Consider the following 19,413-nt stretch of genomic DNA (forward strand, 5'->3'; position numbering starts at 1 on the left):
ATAGACAAAAAAATTACAGATATGTGCAGTGGCCCCTCATACAATCATAATAGAAGCTGCAAAATAATTGTCTAGCTTAATATGACATTCATATAGCTCTAAAATTAAACTTAATATTTCAATATTTTATTTAGCAATATTAACTGCATGTACTTTCATATTCAGTTCATCATTTGTACGTGCTAAAAGAGTCTCTAAGATCAATAGTGATGATTTTAGATGGTCGATAAAGCTTGTACTTCTGCTCTTCAGACAGCAGGGGTCAGTCTTAAAGAGTCTATGTTATATATTATATCAACAGGCTGGATACGCAACATGAATTTAATAAATAAAGAACTTCACAGCTGCTAATGGACATCTAAAGCATATTTCTTTGCTTGGAATCATATTTATTTATTTATTGGATTCCCCTCATCAAAGCGTAGTCATTGCAACAAAAAATAAAAATAAACTACACATGTAAGAGCTTCCACAAAACTGAAACAGATGGAAAAAAGGTTGCAGAAACCAGATGGCTTTTAACCAGTTTAATTGACCCTGATTACATTTTAATTACAATTCTGAAAAAGAACACAAAAAAACGAATAAAGGAGGAATTTAAATGTTACATCATGGTATTAAAAACCTGATATTATGAATTATGAAACCACAGAAATACATTTTGAGATAGAAAGTGAGAGATTGAGACTTTTACACAATAAAACAATACACAATATATCTTTTAAAATCATACAATCCCCCGATGGAAAAAAAAAATGTACAAAAGCAAGAAATCAGTAACACTACAAAATAACAATTACATGACATGACTTGAGTTCAAATCATAAACCCAGACCTCCCCTGAATGCCCTTCCTCCATCCTATATCTCTCCACAATAACCAACCATAGTAAAGTTACAGTTTTATGTTAATTTACAAAAGTTTAAATCTTACGCTAAACACAGTCAGGTTGCTCGTGGGAAGGCAGGGCGGGGGGAAACAATGTTATCATGACGACAATATGAGGAGAACATGTCAACAAAATAATGATAACTAATAATAATTAGGATGAACAGCAACATTGACACCAGAGAGCAGTTCAGGTGAAAAACAAAGCCTCAAGTGACATCCTGGGATAACCGATGAGAGCAGCCTAAGAGAAAACAAATAACTTCCCTCCTTAAAGAGAAACAATGCACACACTTTGTGCCCAAACAAAAGTTTACAAGACTGCACTGGTCAATACTGCACACCCCATCTCAATTCAATTTTTCAGTTTTGAGGTATGCCGGGCGTAAAACAAGTGCATCCTAGTTAAAGACCTGGCGAATCTATTAAGAAAGCAAGAGGAGATCTTAAACATAATCAAATCTGATTAAAGTGGGAATAAGGCAGCTAGAAAGAGCCCAAAACTTTGAGGAGGTAACCCGTTGCCAAGTCAGTTTTGTTTGATGTATTATCTTAGGTATTAGGGGCACTTAAGCAGTGATATAATGCCTTCCTGTCACTGTAAAAACCATTATATCATGGCTAGTGTCCGACTGGCCACCCTGTTGATGTCTCAAGTCCTGTGCTCAACTTCCACAGGGCTTTAGTGCACACAGGTTTATGAGGTTCATGATGCAAGATTTCAAAATAATTATAGCCTTGGGTGTGGTGTGACATACAGAGACCTGCAGCCTCTCTCAAACACACACACACACACACACACACACATCAGTTGTGGCAGTAAGAACAGGATGTTGAAGAGGTGCGTGCTGGTTGAAGAACCGAATGTGCCACATCATCTGTGGTGCAAAGCTCTCATGCTTTGTTAGAGTCTTATGTACAGTTAAGTCTTTTGCTCCTCTACCCTACCTTTTATTACCATGACAAGAAAAGCCAAATTTTCCTCCCTTACCCAAACAGCAACGTTTACCCTGAGGAGAAGAGTCAACCTTCCCCTCAAAATGAAATCTGTTACAAACCCCCCTGAAATTGATATATGTTAATGCTATGCTTTCCGCTTATAGTATGTGCAACACATAATATTTAAAGGTATAGTGAGTGTATACTGTTCTTTTGTAAAAAAAAAATTGTTTTTCCTTGTGAGACATGCTATTAAAACAAGGCATAAGAGGCAGAGTGTGTGTCTGTATGTGTGTGTGTGCACGCAAGAGAGCGACTTCTGGCCACATGCCTTTTGCTGTCTTTCTATTCTTAAGTTAGTATTTAAATGTTAGGGATTAAGGATTGAAACTGCTATTCCACCTGCCCATGTCCATAGTAAGATCTCATAGAGGTCCACGGCTGTTCTGTGTGGCTGAAGGACAAAGAATCAGCACTTGGGTACATCAAGTGCCAAAATAGTTCAAATTTGACCCCCAGATGGTCTAGTATCACTGTACAAGCTTGTGTGTCTATGTGTGTGTGTGTGTATGGGATGCTGGTTTAGTTCACACTTAAAGGACTGTCTATACAAGGGAAGCTTGTTATAAACTTGCTAATGTGTATTACCTTCAGACTGTCGTTTCAAAGACTAACCAACTAAGGAACTAGCCATTTAACAGATTTAGGATCATGGTCTCAGAACCGCATGTTATGCCCGAGTCACTTCGTCCCCAAACGGAATGAAAGTGATTCAGGTATGGTCCCAGAGGAATGAAAAGAGAACGGAAGAGAGTGCGAGAGTTTTAAGGAGAGCTGGTCTGGATAGAAAAGGAAAGGAGAGAGATTTCCTGAGAACTTACAACCAGCTAGATTTCCGAAACACACACAGTCAAACCCGAATCAGACACTTCATACAAGGAATAAGAAAGGGGTCATGTCTGAGTGTGTGTGTGTGTGTTGAGGGATTGTGTCCCTGAGGGTTCGGACTTCTGACCAGGCTGGTTTTAGAACAGAGTCTGTTTGTGACTTTCTGTGCATTTGTATCCCACCACATCACATGGAGACTGATCAGAGTCCGTTGCTGAGGACAATAATGCTGGGCTGCTGGAGAAGAAGATCAAGTCTTTCTGACACCCATCTCTAGCTCTCTTTGTGGGATTTTGAGGGACAGCTCACAGGCACTTTGCAAAATAAAATTCTCTTCTAAAAATATAAAAAAATTCTCTAGTGCCAAAGGTCAAAGTTCATGACTCCTGAGGGTCGCTGGGGCACGTGGGTGAACTCATTCTTCATTACGGTCACATTGAGACATTGAGCCCCTCGTCTGAAGCTGAGGGCGGCTTGGGAACGAGGGCAGCCTGGGGAACGGGACTCAATTAAGCAAGGGTCAGTTAGTCTAAGTGTGCAGTGTATGTGTCAGTATAACTGTTGTGAGTATCAGCAGTCATTGATCTCAAGAGTCAGGTGTGAGTGTGGGTCCATCAGCAGTTGTAGAGTTGTGTATCAGCAGTCGTCTAAGTGTGTGGATGTGCATCAGCACTCCTTGTTCTCCAGTGACAGCTGTGCCGTGGCTCGGTGGAGCTCGGTGCTAACTCGGTGATGAGCGAGAGGGGGTGGGCTCTCTGCTTCTCCGCTCCCACTTCCACTCCCACTCTCCTTCGCCATCCCGTTCCTCTCTTCTCCTCTCACTTTCTTGTCCTCCGCCTCTTCCATGTGCTGGTCCTGATCCCAGCGCCGCTTGAACCGGAGCTTCAGCGGGATGCACTGGGAGCTGGTTTGTGGCTGCATGTCCGCCGGCTCCACGGGTTCACTCTTCACGACGGAGTTACCACGCCGACCATCACCTGAGGAAGAGCTGGGAGGGATGAAGAAGGGCGGAGGGGCGGGGGCTTTGAACACCTCTTCCTCCAAGTCCTCATCTGGGTGGAGAGCGGCATCAGTGCCGTTGGGCTGCTGGTACTTTTGGCTGTGTGGATAATGATTATGGTGACGGTGATGACGGTGTTTATGGTAGTGAGAGGGGAAAACATCAAACTCTTCATCAGCTTCTTCATCACTGATGTCAGTCACTTCGACTTCCTCCTCTGATTCAATGTCAGATATGGGCTCAACCTAGAGGGAGAAAGAGTTTATGAAGTGTTAAAACAGAGTTGGGTACTCCCTACTAATACCCATGAATTTTCCAGTTTTGTGATGACTGAAAAAAATTGTTTTTGCACTACAGATGATAATTTCAAGACAAATAAAGAGTATATAACTATGCATAACTACAACTAGACTGCATAAAATTGTATTTCTAGCAAGAAGTGCAGGTTTCTCTTTGAGTTTGTTATGTTTGGAACCACTCGCAGAGTGTGATCCTCAGTTGTTTGTTGTATGATGCCCAGTTTTTCTTTGTAACCGCTTACAAAGTCAGCAAGTGTATTACGGCTAGTACTTTTTATAATTCTCATGCCTTTAGTCCGACTGAATTCATACCATCCCATTTTTCTCAAGTTTGACAAACCAAAGACAAGGACATGAAACAAAAAAAAACTCAGCTAAATTATAACGTGCATATATGTGCATGTGATTGTATAGATCATAATTCCTGATTACCTTAATCTTGGGCAACCCGGCGCTGTTCAGCGAGCCAGTTGAGGAGGAGTTGGACACCAGTCCTGATCCGCTGGCTGAACTGAGATCACTCCCAAATGATAACGAGGAACCCAGACCAGATGTAGATGTGGAGGACAGCGAGCCCTGTCGACCCTGACTGTCGCGCTGTTTTCGGCCCAATGGGGGAGGCTGGAGCTTGAACTTGAATGGAGAATGGTGCTGTTCCTCCCCCAGGTGATGGTGAACAGGGTGAGCGTGAGGTGGTGGGTGGCTGGAGTGATGGCTATTGAGCACCGAAGGCCTCTCGGCAGGACCACGATCACAGCCCTGGGGTCCGGGCATGCCTTTGTCAAGGCGCTGAGGCTGAGGAACGAAGATGTTTGGGTAATGAAAGAAGGCACGAGGGCTCAGGTGGTAATTGTAGACGCTCTGGGTGTGAGCCTGCAGGTAGCGCTGCATGTCCTCTGGGTTGAAGGAGAAGATGGAGCCAGGCATGGGCGACAGGGAAGGGGAAGGAGTGTAGGCCAGGTGAGAGCCTGGGGTCATGGAGAGTGCTGGCGAGAGAGGTGGTGCCAACAGGCCAGGACCTCCCGGACCCGGCAGAGGCGAGATGGTGAACGGCGAGAGAGGCTCGGGATGAACCCTGTGTCCGCCGACCTCTGACACTCGATGACCTCTGTGACCACCCGGTCCACCGTACATCCTGAACATCGCCTCGTGAGACAGACGAGGGTGAACTGCACCTCGGAAACCGCCGCCTCCAGCCCTCTCAGCCACTCGTTCAGTGACTCTCTCCTCCGCCGCACCTCCGTTCCCATCTTCGATCTCAGAGTTGACAGAAGTTCCATCGCTGCAGTCAGAGACAGAGCCACGGGCGATGCGGCGGCCGCTGAACATCCCCGGACTGCGCAGTTCCTCGCTGCTGGGGGACCGCAGCACCTCAGACACCTGCAAGTCTGAAGGAGTGGATGGAGGGAAACGGAAATGGGGACCTGTAGGCACTGGTGGAGCACTTTGAGGAACAGCCGCTCCTGCGGAGAGACAAACACAGGTGAAGGTCTTAGTTGTGTTTTGCATTTTATTATGTGAACAAATGTATGTGATTTGTGGGTCCTCGTTTTTTACCTGCAGACCCCATATCAATGAAAGGGTAGTTGACCAGCACCAGCTTGTTGAAATTAAACTTGTAGGTGAAGCGTTTTCCTTTAGTTTTATGTAGAATCCTCTTGTTGTAATAATACCTGCACAGAGACAAGCAGGACACATTAGCCCACTCGGAAATCACATTTAAACCTGAAATAAGGTATTGGGTTATTAAAATGTCAACGTGTATAATGAATAATAAAAAAATCCAGATTCTGCACAAATCAAAATAATCAAATGTTCGATATTGATCTCATGATCTCAAAAAATCATCCTGGAGAACATGAACATCAGATTTGATACAAACTAGTGGAGTTCAGCTTGAGTGGCATTATCGAAAAATGAAATTAAATACAAAGTCATTGTCATGTAACTTTTTATAAATTGCTTTGATGCTAGAAATTTGTAAGAAAATTTGAAATAAATTAATTTAAATTCAATTTAAAAATAAATGTTTACATTATATATATTATTTATATATATAATTTATAAGAAAATCTGAAATTTAGTTAAATAATAAATTTGCACACACACACACACACACTGGATTTTATATATATAATTAAGTTTATATAAAAAATAAATTAAATATGTCTACCAATGCAGTGTACATTTTAAATTAATCCGCTTAATACAGGTAAATCAAGAGCCCAGGAAGTATTTAAATGGTTTTGTATGTATTGTTAATATATTTTTATGCGTATGTTTGTGTAATGGGAGCTATTGTCAGGACAGCTCTGGTCACTCTAGTGTCTGTTTATATAACACTATAACCCACTGATAAATTCTCCTTTCTTAATCCCCTTATATAATCCCATTCTCGCTCTCTCTTCCTATCTATATATTAACCTTTGTCCATCCCCGGTTCTTTACGTAACATCTCTCTATTCCTCACAAACCTCCATTCATTTATGTAACTCCAATATCACTGCACCTTTCTTACAGACCTGCACCAGTGAGTGTGTGTGTGTGTGTGTGTGTGTGTGTGTGTGTGTGTGTGCAAATCCCTGTGACAACGATTCATCTTGTACTTAATAACCTTCCATCCACAGTTCTCTATGAATGACATGTTTCACGGAAGATGCTGACACTGAGCTTTTTGAATGCATAGAGGATATATTTACTCACCCTGCATGTGTGTGTGTGTGTGTGTGTGTGTGTGTGTGTGTGAGAGAGAGAGAGAGAGAGAGAGTTCAGACAGTCTTGTCTGTGGAGATTAAGCCAAGACAAACAGATTCTTGTGGTCAGATGAAGACGTGAGCGTTTTCAAAATGTTTTAAATGTATTTAAGTTGTGGTCAAAATGATTTGATTTCTTTATATCAGGTTCAGACAAGCATTTTTTTTAACTAAGTACATGTGGTCAACCTCCAGAAGGGACAAACATGTGACTGCGACACCACAAAATACGCACAATGCACCTTCAATGCAATTATTAACAAAGACACAGATGTAAGCAGGTGATCGGTGATCATGTGACCTACGATAACACTCTGAGCCACATAGCGAGATATAAATATACTTGAGACAGCTGTGGATTAGCATGTCTACCGAATACACCAGCAGCAGTAGCAGCAACGTTTGCATGGGCAGACATCCAGCTCACACAGTCTACTTACGTCTGCACTGTTTGGCTGGAAGTGGTAACCTGAGTTTATGACGGATGACAGATGAGAACGCAGAGGTGAGATGAAGCGATACTCTAACCATGACATCCTGAACTGTGATGTTCCGATCAACAGGCCAGGCAAAGTAACACTCATTTCTATGGCTGTCAGATATGACTGGTTCTTAAAAACTGTTCGCACAGCCACACAATGCGTCGCTGGATATGCTTTCTATATAGTATGCGGCTGGTTTCTCAAAGCAGAGGTTAAACTTCCTCGAACTACATTACGTTGTGCTTTCTGTGGTGAAAACCAGTGTCAAATTAAAAACATTATATGTGACACAAGTGTTTCTTGAATTGTCATATTATGCATTTGTCTCAGCAATATGATGCTCAAAGACATGCCGTTCAGGTTTACCCAAATCTATATATTATATTGTCAAAAAAACATTTAAAAAATTCAACTCTCCCTAAATCATAAGTGAAAACAAGCCTGATTCAAGCATGAAATACTTATTTAAATTATTCTTATTGCTATTAAAAAAATAAAAAACAGACCTGCAGACCCTTATGGCTTTGTTTCAAGGTCAATAAATCTAAAAATGACCAAAATGTAAGATGAAAAATGTAATTATGAATAAATAAGTCACTTACCCTTAATTAAAAACATTCAAAAACGTTGTACTTTTTTTGAAAATGATAACTAAGATGTGTACACTCAATTCAAGGTGAATGTTATTCGTTTTTACTTGATGGTTATACGACATGACATTTTCATTATTACATTTTTTTTTTACTTAGTTGACATTTCTCGTAAACATTTTTCAAAACCATGTGAAACTAACTTGAAAACAAAATAATTAATCCACAAACTTGACATGTTTTAAACTAGATTTTAAAAATATTAGATGCTTTTATTTGACCCTAAAACCGGAGTAAAACCTGCAAATATATATATTAATCAATATTTGTGTCTTGCTTTCAAGTAAAACAAGATAAGCGTGTGATATGGGAGTTGTTTACAAAAAATATATCTTAAAGTCATAGTCTATGATGCAGAACAGTGTGTGAAAGAAGTGCCGCCCACCCTACACACATGACTGCACGAGCACTCGCTCTCTCAAACACACTTTAAAGAGCATTTGAACTGACTTCAAAGCAGAAGAAAGGATTCTTTGAGCATCTGCATCTAGTGGCAATGACCCTCCTTCAGTCACACTCACTTCCACACCTGTGAACCCACTCGCTGGGGGCTCCTCTGACAGAAACACTGATGCTGCTGACCGGCAGTTCAAAGGAGAGCATATAACATGACCAAATCTGAACAACTTTTAAACACAGACACACCTACTCTGGAGACAAAATGACTTTAGGAGGGACAGTTGAGCAGGTTTCCAGGAAACAATCAGATTTCACTGGGTTATGACTAGGATTAAACGGCAGATTATTAAAAGCTCTCAGGGTCGATATTCTTTCACTGGTGGGAATATAGGAGCTAAACAAACACTACAGCGATTCCTGGTATTCGCAGATCAGGGCCCACACAACACGCTTTATAAAAGAGACAGAATGAAGAAAAGAGAGAGAGAGAGAGAGAGCATGAGGATTATCAGTCAGAAGCTAAAAAGGTACACTGTGTTTCTTTAATGTTCATTTACTGTGCTATATTTGTGAGGACCAAATATTGAGAAAAAGAATCCTAACAAACCAGAAACTTTATCCTCGCAAATTTCTGAAAATATCCTTGCAAACTTTTAAACGATAGACACAAATGCCTGAGTATATCACCACAAAATAGGATTTTTAATTAACTTTTTTTGTTTATTTACTGTACACACAAATGTCTGACATATGAACAAACTTTTAAAAATATATTCACAAATATCTGAAAACACATTTCTAAAAATATCCTCAAAACCTTTGTAATATATATATATATATATATATATATATATATATATATATATATATATATTCACACAAACATTTCTAAAGTATACAAAACTATAAAATCACCTTCACAAAATGTCTAAAAACGTCTCAAATCTTAAATATCCTAAAAATATGCTCACAAATGTCTGAAAACAAGCTCACAAACTTGAATATCCTTGAAAATATCCGAACACACACTAAAAAAAGTCTAAAATATCATTAGATATCCTTGAAACTTAATATCAAATGTCAAAAAATACCAACGCCCTCGGAAATATACAGGTTCATGTATTATCTCTACTTTGGGGGCAAATTTGTGTGAAAGAAATATGACAAAACCTCACTATGGGGGCGTTTACATAAAAAAAAAAAAAAAGTGGGAAAAAAGTGACGGATTGGGGTGGGGTACGAGTGCGTCTGTGAGGCTCTAGGGCGGATGGTAAATGGACAGTGAGATCCGCTCCATCCATAAGCTCTACTGAGAAGCCAGAGATAAACATCATGTTTTGTATGGTGCATGTGGTAGCGCGTGTCACTTTTGCACTAGCGTGTGTATGTGTGTATCTCCACCCACTGAGCTAATAAAGAGCTCATTCTGTCCTGACAATAAGACCCAAAACTGCCCTGAAATCCAAACACACACACGCATGTTGTCATCCACCTCCAAACAAAGAGAGCTGTTGTAGGACAAGGCCTCTGACCCACTCTTTCCACACACACACTCTCACAGACACACACACATCCAGTCTTAATCAGATCTCTCAAGAACGTCTAACATCGAAATAACATCATAGTCATGTTTAATATGACGACAGACTTTGTCCATGGATTTGGATTTCCTGTTGGCAATGAAGGGAAAAAGGTCTAGAAAAGTTTTAAGGAAGCCAGAAAGGTGCCCTTAATATTGTTTAACCTCAATGACTTCGTCAAATGGTCAAAAACTGCTGAAACATTCTTCAAAATATCTTCTTTTGAGCTTAACCAGAAAAAGAAAAAGTCATTTGTTTTGAAACGACATGAAGGTTTCTGATAGGATAAAAAAAGGGCTTCAATGGATTCAAGTTGGTCACATGGTTAAAACTGGCACTCTTTGATGACTTTGTTAAGTAAAAATTCTTATCATGTAGCCACTGTGAGTTTAAATAAACAGAATCTGGGGAGTTCTGTTAGGTCAGTTTTGACAAAAGAGGGATGAAATTTAATAAAGAAGGGAATGAGTATTTGGGCGTCCATCATGCTCGATGCCAGACGGGAAATGTCCTGACGTTCAGTGGAACATCAACAAAGGGACAATAGAATTCCAGTTTTTTTCTGGAATTCCCCCACGCGTGTGGCAGGAAGGTGATGAGTTGAGTCCCAGCGGGCCATCCGCAGGAGAACATAATTGAAACAACACCCCTAACTCCATCAACATCAAGTCAAATTCCAGTCAGGATTAGAGCATTAGCCCAGACTTCAATGCATGCCATAGAGTGGCCAAGAAATGTCTGAAAAGGAGCGTTTGTCCTGAAATAAAGGGACGTCACAAGTGTGCAGGGCTGAATGTGAAAGCCCTGTTGTGAGTTGAGAAGTGTCAGATTGAAGGTATGAATCAGATGGAGGAGTAGAGTGTGGGATTGTGGGGTGGGGAGGCGGTGTAGATGTGGAGGAATGGCAGTGAGTCACCGACATCAAAGAAAAAAGGAATGGAGGAGAGGAAATAGGAGGGATAAAAGACGAGAAGAACAAGACAGTATTGACTTACAACTTCTGTTCAAAGTAGTAGATAACAGAAAATAATTACAACTCACCACTCAGTTTGTTAAAACACTTTAGAGATTCATAAACTAACAATTTTTTTTTTATCTGGGCTAATGTTAATTTAAACCTCTTGAAAATGTTTAAAATGTATAAGCATTTGTAGAAACTAACATCAAAATACATAAGAAAAGGTCTGTTGTTACGTCATTTTTGTTGTGACTTTAATGTTCATTAACCGAATTGAAACATCCGAAGTCTATTCTTTCTGAGTATTACATTGGGATAAAGATTACAATATACATGGTTTTAAAAGTCACTAGACTGAAAATCACTCATTTGTGCACAGTTACAGTGAGTATATCTTGTAATGTGACCTTTTCTTGATAAGTGGGAGACATTTTAAGTAATTTTATAGCCCAAATAACAGATTATGTGTACCAAAGAGTTAGTGCAAGCAATTGAACAAAAATACAACTGACAAATTTCTGCTTTTAATGCCTTGCCCTATAGACTTCCACTAGAAGCGCATTCACAGTAATGTGCTGTTTACTCTGACTAAGGTCTACAGAGAGAGGAAAGTGAACAGAGGACTCAAATGAGAAGTTATGTGCGGCTGCATGACCTTCTAACGAGGGCGATGCAAATATCTCCTGCCCAGAACACAGAGAGGAACTCATGCTGAGAATGATCAAAGGACAAGGTCTCTATCTGACAGCAAATGAAGGCCCACCAGCCCAACAATTACCAGGTTCAGATTTCAAAACGCACTCTTTGTGCCACTCTTTGTGCAGTGTTGCCAGTTCAGCCATTTGAAGTCAACAAATTTAGATTGAACTGCGCGAAAGAAGGCAGGTAGACCAAATATGTTGTCATGATTTGGGTGCATTTTTAAGGAAATATACAATGAAGGAAATAAATAACAAAAAGGTTCTACACAATTCTACACACATAGCTTATACAGAACGACTTATCCAGTTTGACAGTAAAACAGGTTTCCTAATTAATCTTAACTAGCGGTCGACCGATATGTGTTTTTGACAGCCGATGCCGATATATTGGAAAGCAGGGCGGCTGATGGCAGATATAAAGTCGATATAATTGTTTTAATTATTATTATTAATATTTAAGAAATTTGAAATTATTTGACGATGGATAAAAAAATAAATGTGTAAAAAAAACATACTTATGCTTAAGATGATAGTATTTTCACAAATAAATAAATATATAATAAAATTATAATATATATAAAAAGTAAACACTGTAACCAACAGGTCACTCAGTATTCTGGGAAGTTTGTGTGCATTGGGAATCATATTTTTTTAATAAAGCCGGGGTAACACTCATTTTACATACAGCACACTGTGAAATTGACATGAATATGACAGTGGGCAAATGCATAAAGCGCAGCATAATTTGAAATCACGAGTTTAAAGTTTAAAGCATTCAATTTACACGGACTGACCATAATGCAGAGAACATGTGATTATGCTGAAAACACACTTCACAAGATCTCACAGATGGATTCGACTGAGTTTGCAAGGTTTGTGAAATGAAATGTTCATTAGTCATTCAAAGATTTGTTAAAATTATAGAAATGCGTATTTGATTAATGCTGACGGCAAACAAGGAAGTATTATAATGTTTGCCTTTCTATTACTAATAGGCCTAATATAAAATAAATCGTTAAAATAATTTTTGTATATAAATTTTTTTTAACCATTCTATTTGATTATTAGACATACTTCTATCCGTATAAGACAGAACTGTTAACGACGACGACAAACAAGAGAGAAAGTGTGAGCACTGTTCTCAGGTGCTGTTGCTCTCAGTACCTTCAAAAAAAATGTCCCGCCTCGAACACATCGGCCAAGCAGAAAACTCATCAGCCGATACCGATATTTGAAAAATGCCAAATATTGGCCGATATATCGGCCTTGGGGATATATTGGTCGACTACTAATATTAACAATGGTAAAGTGAGAAGAAACCTAAGAAGACCCTTCAAAAATATGGTACATGACCCTGAAAGTCATTTTTTATAGCCAAATGAGACTCTTGACAATGGAGAATTGTGCATCATAGGACTTCTCCTCTATCCAGGCAATGCTTTAGGTGTTGAGGCCTGTAAAGATGCTGAAAAGCAGTACTTCCAGGATTTAGCACTTGTAGTGATCAGATCACTTATTCCTCAATGCTTAATGATGATGTGAAAAGAGCATTTTCATGTGACATTACTTTAAAAAAAATTATAATGCTAAGGATTACAGATCCTCTCTAGATGAGAGCACAGGATTATTCAGAATGAATGGACATCAGTTGTGTTCCATATTCTGACAGCGTTTTTGGTAGCTGTGACTATGAAAAAAAAATGGATTAATCTAACTGAAGGTGCATAGTAAAAATTATGCTCAAATCTGAGTTTGGAAAGACAATCTGGCAACCGTGTCTGTGTCAGTGTGTGTTTGTCTAAGTGTGATATGGACAGTCTGAGAGAAATCACTTATAATTACATGGCTTTACAGCTATACTTTCTTTCAAACACATAAGGCAAAACATACACTTGTGCGAACAGAGCACACATTTACATTTGTAATAACAGAGTGAAGAGGAAGAGTGACATCATGTTATAGCACAGCTGTCAGCAGGTAAACAATTTACACTTCACTCTCATTATACTTTCTGTTTTGTAAAGAAATACAGTGAAAATCTGATCTGGTAAAAACAAACAATAGGATAAAAATAGAGAAGAAGAGAACTAAAGTATAACTTAGATAATCCAACATAAGTGGCAGAGCTTTTAAAAACAGTCATTATCTTCTGTTTAATCGATGGAAAAACACACCATCACACACAAACACACACACACACACACATTTGATTATTTTATTTGAAATGACAAATACTGAATAAAACAACACAGCATCCAAATATTCAAATATCCTGTACTCAGTATCGGTATCGGCTCCGATACTGCCATTTTCTGTCGGATCGAGTATCGGTCAGAAGAGACTGATCCGGATCTGATATAGTGCATATAATATTCTGAGTTATTGTTAAGCCCCATGAAAGGCACAAAAACATTATAAAGCACCATAATGATTTTTGGCACTATATTTCAAGTGTACTGTAGCAATTTCACCCCCTGCCATACAAAATTGTACATGTCTCCCTCAATTATCACACCTGATTTGACTCATTAGTATAGACTGCAAGACCTGAAGTGTGTGTATGAGATATAGGCGGGGGTACTTCATGGAGAAGTTTGAGAACCCATGCTTTTGCGCAATGAAGGATTATCAATTGTCCTTTTATAATTTCTGTTCTATCTATTATATGTTGCTGCTTATATTACTGTGCTATGGGTTTAAAATAAATGTTTTTAAATTGTATATATATATATATATAATTTAAAAACATTTATTTATATATATATATATATATATATATATATATATATATATATATATATATATATATATATATATATATATATATATATATATATATAACTTGTTTTGCATTAATGTATTTTATTTTTATTTTTTATTTTTCATTAATGTATTTTATGACAATACAAACAGCAATGTGTAATATTTGACCAGATTTAGTCCTACGTTTTTGTTTTTGTTCCCCACTAAATAATGTTGTTTCACTAAATGTTTAGTTTAGTTTGAAGGTTTTTATAAAATTATTGTGCACCCATGATTTTTATAGAATAACTTTTGCTGGTGAATTATCCACTAACCTTGTTTATAATAGTATTTTTTGCCAGAGATAATTATTATATATTATTTCATTTGTTTTTGTTTTTTTCAATTAAATGATGTCTATATTTAGCAGATTGTGTTTAACACATAAGAGTGGTGATCAGGTCAGCACACAGAAGTATAGAAATTATACATAGATTTTTTTTTCACCTGCGCTGGTATCAGATAGGAATTGGATTGTTTATAAAAAAATCTATCCGGTTATAAAAATTCTATTTGTAATGATGAATTTGTAATTTAAAGTAAACATCCCAAATTTGACATTATTATAAAGTCTACCTAAGTGTGTTCTTTTAAAGTACTATTAAGAGGTATTTTATTTCATCAGTGTTTCATTATCTGCAAGTACAGTTGTTTAAAAATTCAAAAACTCGTGAATTTGAAAACGATGCCATCGTCTATCGGCCCAACTCTAGTTTCTGTGTAATTGTTTGTAAAATGTACTAGCAATATCTGTGTGATAATAGTTTCTACATCATTTTTAATATTGAAATGGCTGAATTACTCTCCCTTTGACAAAGCCCACATCAACTGTACTGGATCATACACTGATGGTAATTAATTGAGTGTTTGACTGATTAAATCCAGCACTGAACCCTCATGTGGGTTTACTCAGAGTGGACCACTCTCCATCCACTTTGAGGATCAGCGCTGATCTGCTAAAGCAGGTGAGTCTGAGACAAAAATAACGGTACAAATGAGCAAATGCAGATCAGGTCAGAAATTGAAGTGAAGGCTAAAACGGTCGGCTGCTCAGAATACATTGGTCTGTCTGTACTCTAATGAGATCACAGCTCCTGCACAGGTAAATGGACTGGGATTACTGAGAGATCAGACTCCAAGCAATCATGACTCTTCAGCAGAAGGGTCAATCCCATAATGCAACACAAGAGTCAGACGCTTTAGCTGCCTCCTCTACATTCAGGCTGAGCAGAAATAGGCCTCAGCTTTCATTGGTCAAACTAAAACTGTCCAGGATTTTCCTTTTAAAATGGTGAATGGTTAAAAGTCTGGATGTGTTTGAAGATGGACCATGTTTTGTAATGATCATTTTATTTTGGCTGGTCCAAAAATGTTATGAGGAGGAAAAGACAAACCAGGCGTAAAAAATAATAGGGGCAAATCATAACAAATATTAAATCAGTTAAAAGAGCTTTAAATGGCCATTAACTGAAAGGTCTTTAACCATAAAAGCACAGGCTGCTTAAGAGGGATTGTGTCTGAAATAAGTGTACTGTAAACTGTTCCAGATTAAACAGCTTGCGCAGGACATAATTGTTAACAGAAATAAAGGCAAAGACAAAAAAGGACTTACCTGAGAGCTCTGCTGAGTTTGTCGTAGTTCATCTGAGGTTTGCACTTGCGGGCGCCCCACAGCCTGGCCACCTCATCGGGGTCTTTGATCACAAACTCCCCGTAATCTCCCTGCCAGGCAATCACATCATGATACTCCTCCTTCCTCAGCAGCTCCAGGATAAAGTGCCACAGCTGGATCTGTCTGGAGCCAGGACTGGACTCGGGCTTATAGGCCCAGTCTGGGAACGGAAACCCTGCAGAGACGAAGAGAGGACAAATATGTCTAGATGCAATAAAAAATGACTACATTTATTCACTGAAAAACAAGGCCAGTGATCCTCCCTTTCACTGCTGCCATCATCATCATCTTCAGTAGGCATGTAAACTGCATCATACTGTATATAGCATGTATTGCATATCAGAGTCTGACCTGGGAAATCCTATTTCCCTGCTTTTCAGTTTGAACTCCAGCTTTAACATTAAACCAAAATCCAAAAATTGGGATTGGCCAATATTAAAATTCTATACAACTTTGTCTAAATAAATTTAAAAATGTAAATTATAGCATCACAACATTATAATCTGAGCACAAAAATAAATTATATATTTATTTTGAGATTTCCTAAAGATTACAGTGTTATTAAACCATTAGCGTTTTAAAAAAACGACTTAAAAATTGGTAAACACAAGTTTCAAATACTGACCAATATATATCCCCTATAACTGTATTCATTCATCAATTATAATTATTACTTTTTTTTTTTTCTGGATATTGGCATTTATCAATACTGGACGCTGATATTAGGTCAATCCAATCTACACACTTGTCTGTGTCCGGTTTGAAATGTAAATTAAAATGATTTTACAAGCAGGTGACACAGTTCAAGTTAATATCAGACATGTTTTAATTACAAAATAACTGAATTCAACTGCCAGAGAAATAACTGATGAAATGCATATCTTTTACGTAATGCAAGTCACCTCAGAAAAAAAAAGCTTTCACTGAATCTTTAAAGGTAAATCTTCAAAACGCTCTATATCGTCACATCTCTTATCATCAATCTCCTTGAGGTCTGATTTGTCACCAGCAACCTCACTCAATCTAACACACAACCGAATGTGATTGGCATTTTTTTTAAGAAACAAGAAATGATTTGAAAGGGCTGCAGAGGATGGAGGGTGTCCAGTCACTGAGGGTGAGGACGGGTGAAGTGGGGTCAGGCAGGGTCAGGTTAAGCTGAGGCTGGTAAAGGTCGGATAGGGTAACGGCTCACAGTGGTTCCTCAACAGCTGATCCTCTTAACACTCAGTTTCACACACACATACTTACTTAACTATGTAAATTGGAACATTTAATAGACTTCTAATGTTTTCATATAGAGGTAGTTGTAAATAATATAATCTAACTTACAGCCCAACAGGAAACTTACAGAATTCTAAAAAACCAAAACAAAATGTAAATTTTATTTTTATACCATTATTACAAATGAAGACACATCTCCAAAAGTAGGTTGTCAAATTTTACTTACTTCTGGGTACAAATTTGCCCCCAAAATTAGGTTAAGTAGGTGCACACACACACACACACAAACACAAGGAACTGCTCCTGCATGAGTAACTCTTACCAGGCAGCTTTTTTTTTTTTGACTTTTATTCATTCTGTTTAAATGATGTCTAACCGCGCTACCTTGAGTTTTACTGCATTTAAACCTTCACTTCATTGTCCAATACACTCCTGCAGAATAAAATGTGTCTTTTCCACCAAGTAAAAGCTCATTCTCATTTATAACTTTAAGGCATTTAGGATAATTAGGTATATCCATTTAGATCAGACTATGGAGAGTTTCAAATCAACCATGAGTCAGTTTTGCTTTTATTATAAATGATCCAAACACGTCTCAACAGCTTCCGACAATTTACTGGTTCGTAGAATCAGACAAATCACTTCCTCCTGATGACTCAACAAATCTACAATACACACTCAAGTGGTTGTTTTTCCTGTTTCTAACTGCTAACAACCAGAACGACATGACAGGAACCCAGTGAAAACACACTACCTTTTCTGTACAGTTTGAGAGGCAGTGTCAGAGTCAGTGTGGTTTTATACTCGGACTGGAAAGACGTTTATTACTTTACTTTTTTATTACTATACTTTTTACCTTCAGCAAATAAACAGAAGTACATTACAACATAGCACATCCTATAACCTCTACGTGCTCTCAAAACATCACACATACACACACACACACACACACACACAAACTCTTATTAGAGGGCACATCTGATTGCTCCTTTAAGAGGTCAAATGTACCATGCACCAGAGAGCTACGTCTGACTTCAGAAACTGCAGACAAGGATCTGGTTTCACAGCTCACATTCTCTCTCTCTCTCATTCTATATCTCCCTATTCACTCACACACACACACGTGCACACACATGAAAAGGATCCCTACTAAGAAGTTGAGCTAAACTCAATATGTCTGTCAAACTCCCTGATGAACAATAAAGAGGAGACACTAGGAGTCACACACACACACACATGCACCAGCAGGCACAGATACAGTTACTGCTCCATTGTAACATACAAACATCAATGTTGATTCACATTCAAGTCTACAATCACACACACAATTCAACTCAGTCAGCACCCTGATTCAGGTGTGATCTTAATACTGTGCCAGTCGACCGATCTCTGTGTTTGTCTCAGAATCAACAGCTGTTACACGTGTAAAGAAACTCTAACGGCAGTGAGCTTGTTTTTTGACATGAAACCTCTTCAGGCACTGTGTGTGTGTGTGTGTGTGTGTTTGTGTGTGTGTATTATTAACCACATTACAGACGATTTACCGAGCGATCCAGCACTGATGCCCTGTTATGACCCATGTTTCACACTTCAATCGTATCACACGACACCTCTGCATTTCTCAGAAATACACACCTATGCGTACAAATAAAATAGGTACACTACCGGTTTTTGATTTTTTCAATGTTTTTGAAAGAAGTCTTTTATATTCATCAAGGCTGATATTTTATTATTGATTTGATATAAAATAACATTGTGACATTTTAATACAATTTAGAATAACTGTTCTTTGTTTGAATATTCTCTCATGTTTTTTTTTGTAATGGTAAAGCTGAATTTTCAGCAGCCATTTCTTCAGGTGTCACATGATCCTTCAGAAATCAGTTCATTAGGCTGCTCTAGTGCTCAAGAATCATTTCAGATTATTATTAGTTGAAATAAGTTGCTTAATGAAGTGTGAAAGTTTGTTCTTTGATGAAGACAATTTTTGTAGAAAAGTTTTAAAGAAATATTTCTAAATATCATTATTGTCATTTATCTATATAGTGGATCCTTGCTGATATATATATATATATATATATATATATATATATATATATATATATATATATAATTTCGGCCTGCAAATATGGAATGAATGATGCATCTGTATAGGTTCATATCACAGTTTACAGTTTA

At 38.1% G+C, this 19,413-nt stretch overlaps 1 protein-coding gene across 1 annotated transcript in view; it reads right to left on the reverse strand.

Annotated features, from left to right (window-relative positions):
- Positions 1 to 512: 512 nt before the first annotated feature.
- Positions 513 to 19,413, reverse strand: part of LOC113059988 (ETS domain-containing transcription factor ERF-like) — a 41,273-nt gene continuing 22,372 nt past the window's right edge. The window contains exons 2-5 of the mRNA XM_026228732.1: positions 15,952 to 16,186; positions 5,572 to 5,687; positions 4,447 to 5,477; positions 513 to 3,960 (exon numbers count right to left, since the gene is read on the reverse strand). Coding sequence (XP_026084517.1) covers positions 3,382 to 3,960; positions 4,447 to 5,477; positions 5,572 to 5,687; positions 15,952 to 16,186 — 1,961 coding nt within the window. The 3' untranslated portion in view covers positions 513 to 3,381. The remainder of the gene's footprint in view (positions 3,961 to 4,446; positions 5,478 to 5,571; positions 5,688 to 15,951; positions 16,187 to 19,413) is intronic.

This window comes from Carassius auratus, chromosome 41 (assembly GCF_003368295.1).
Source record: "Carassius auratus strain Wakin chromosome 41, ASM336829v1, whole genome shotgun sequence".
NCBI classification, from domain to species: Eukaryota; Metazoa; Chordata; class Actinopteri; order Cypriniformes; family Cyprinidae; genus Carassius; species Carassius auratus.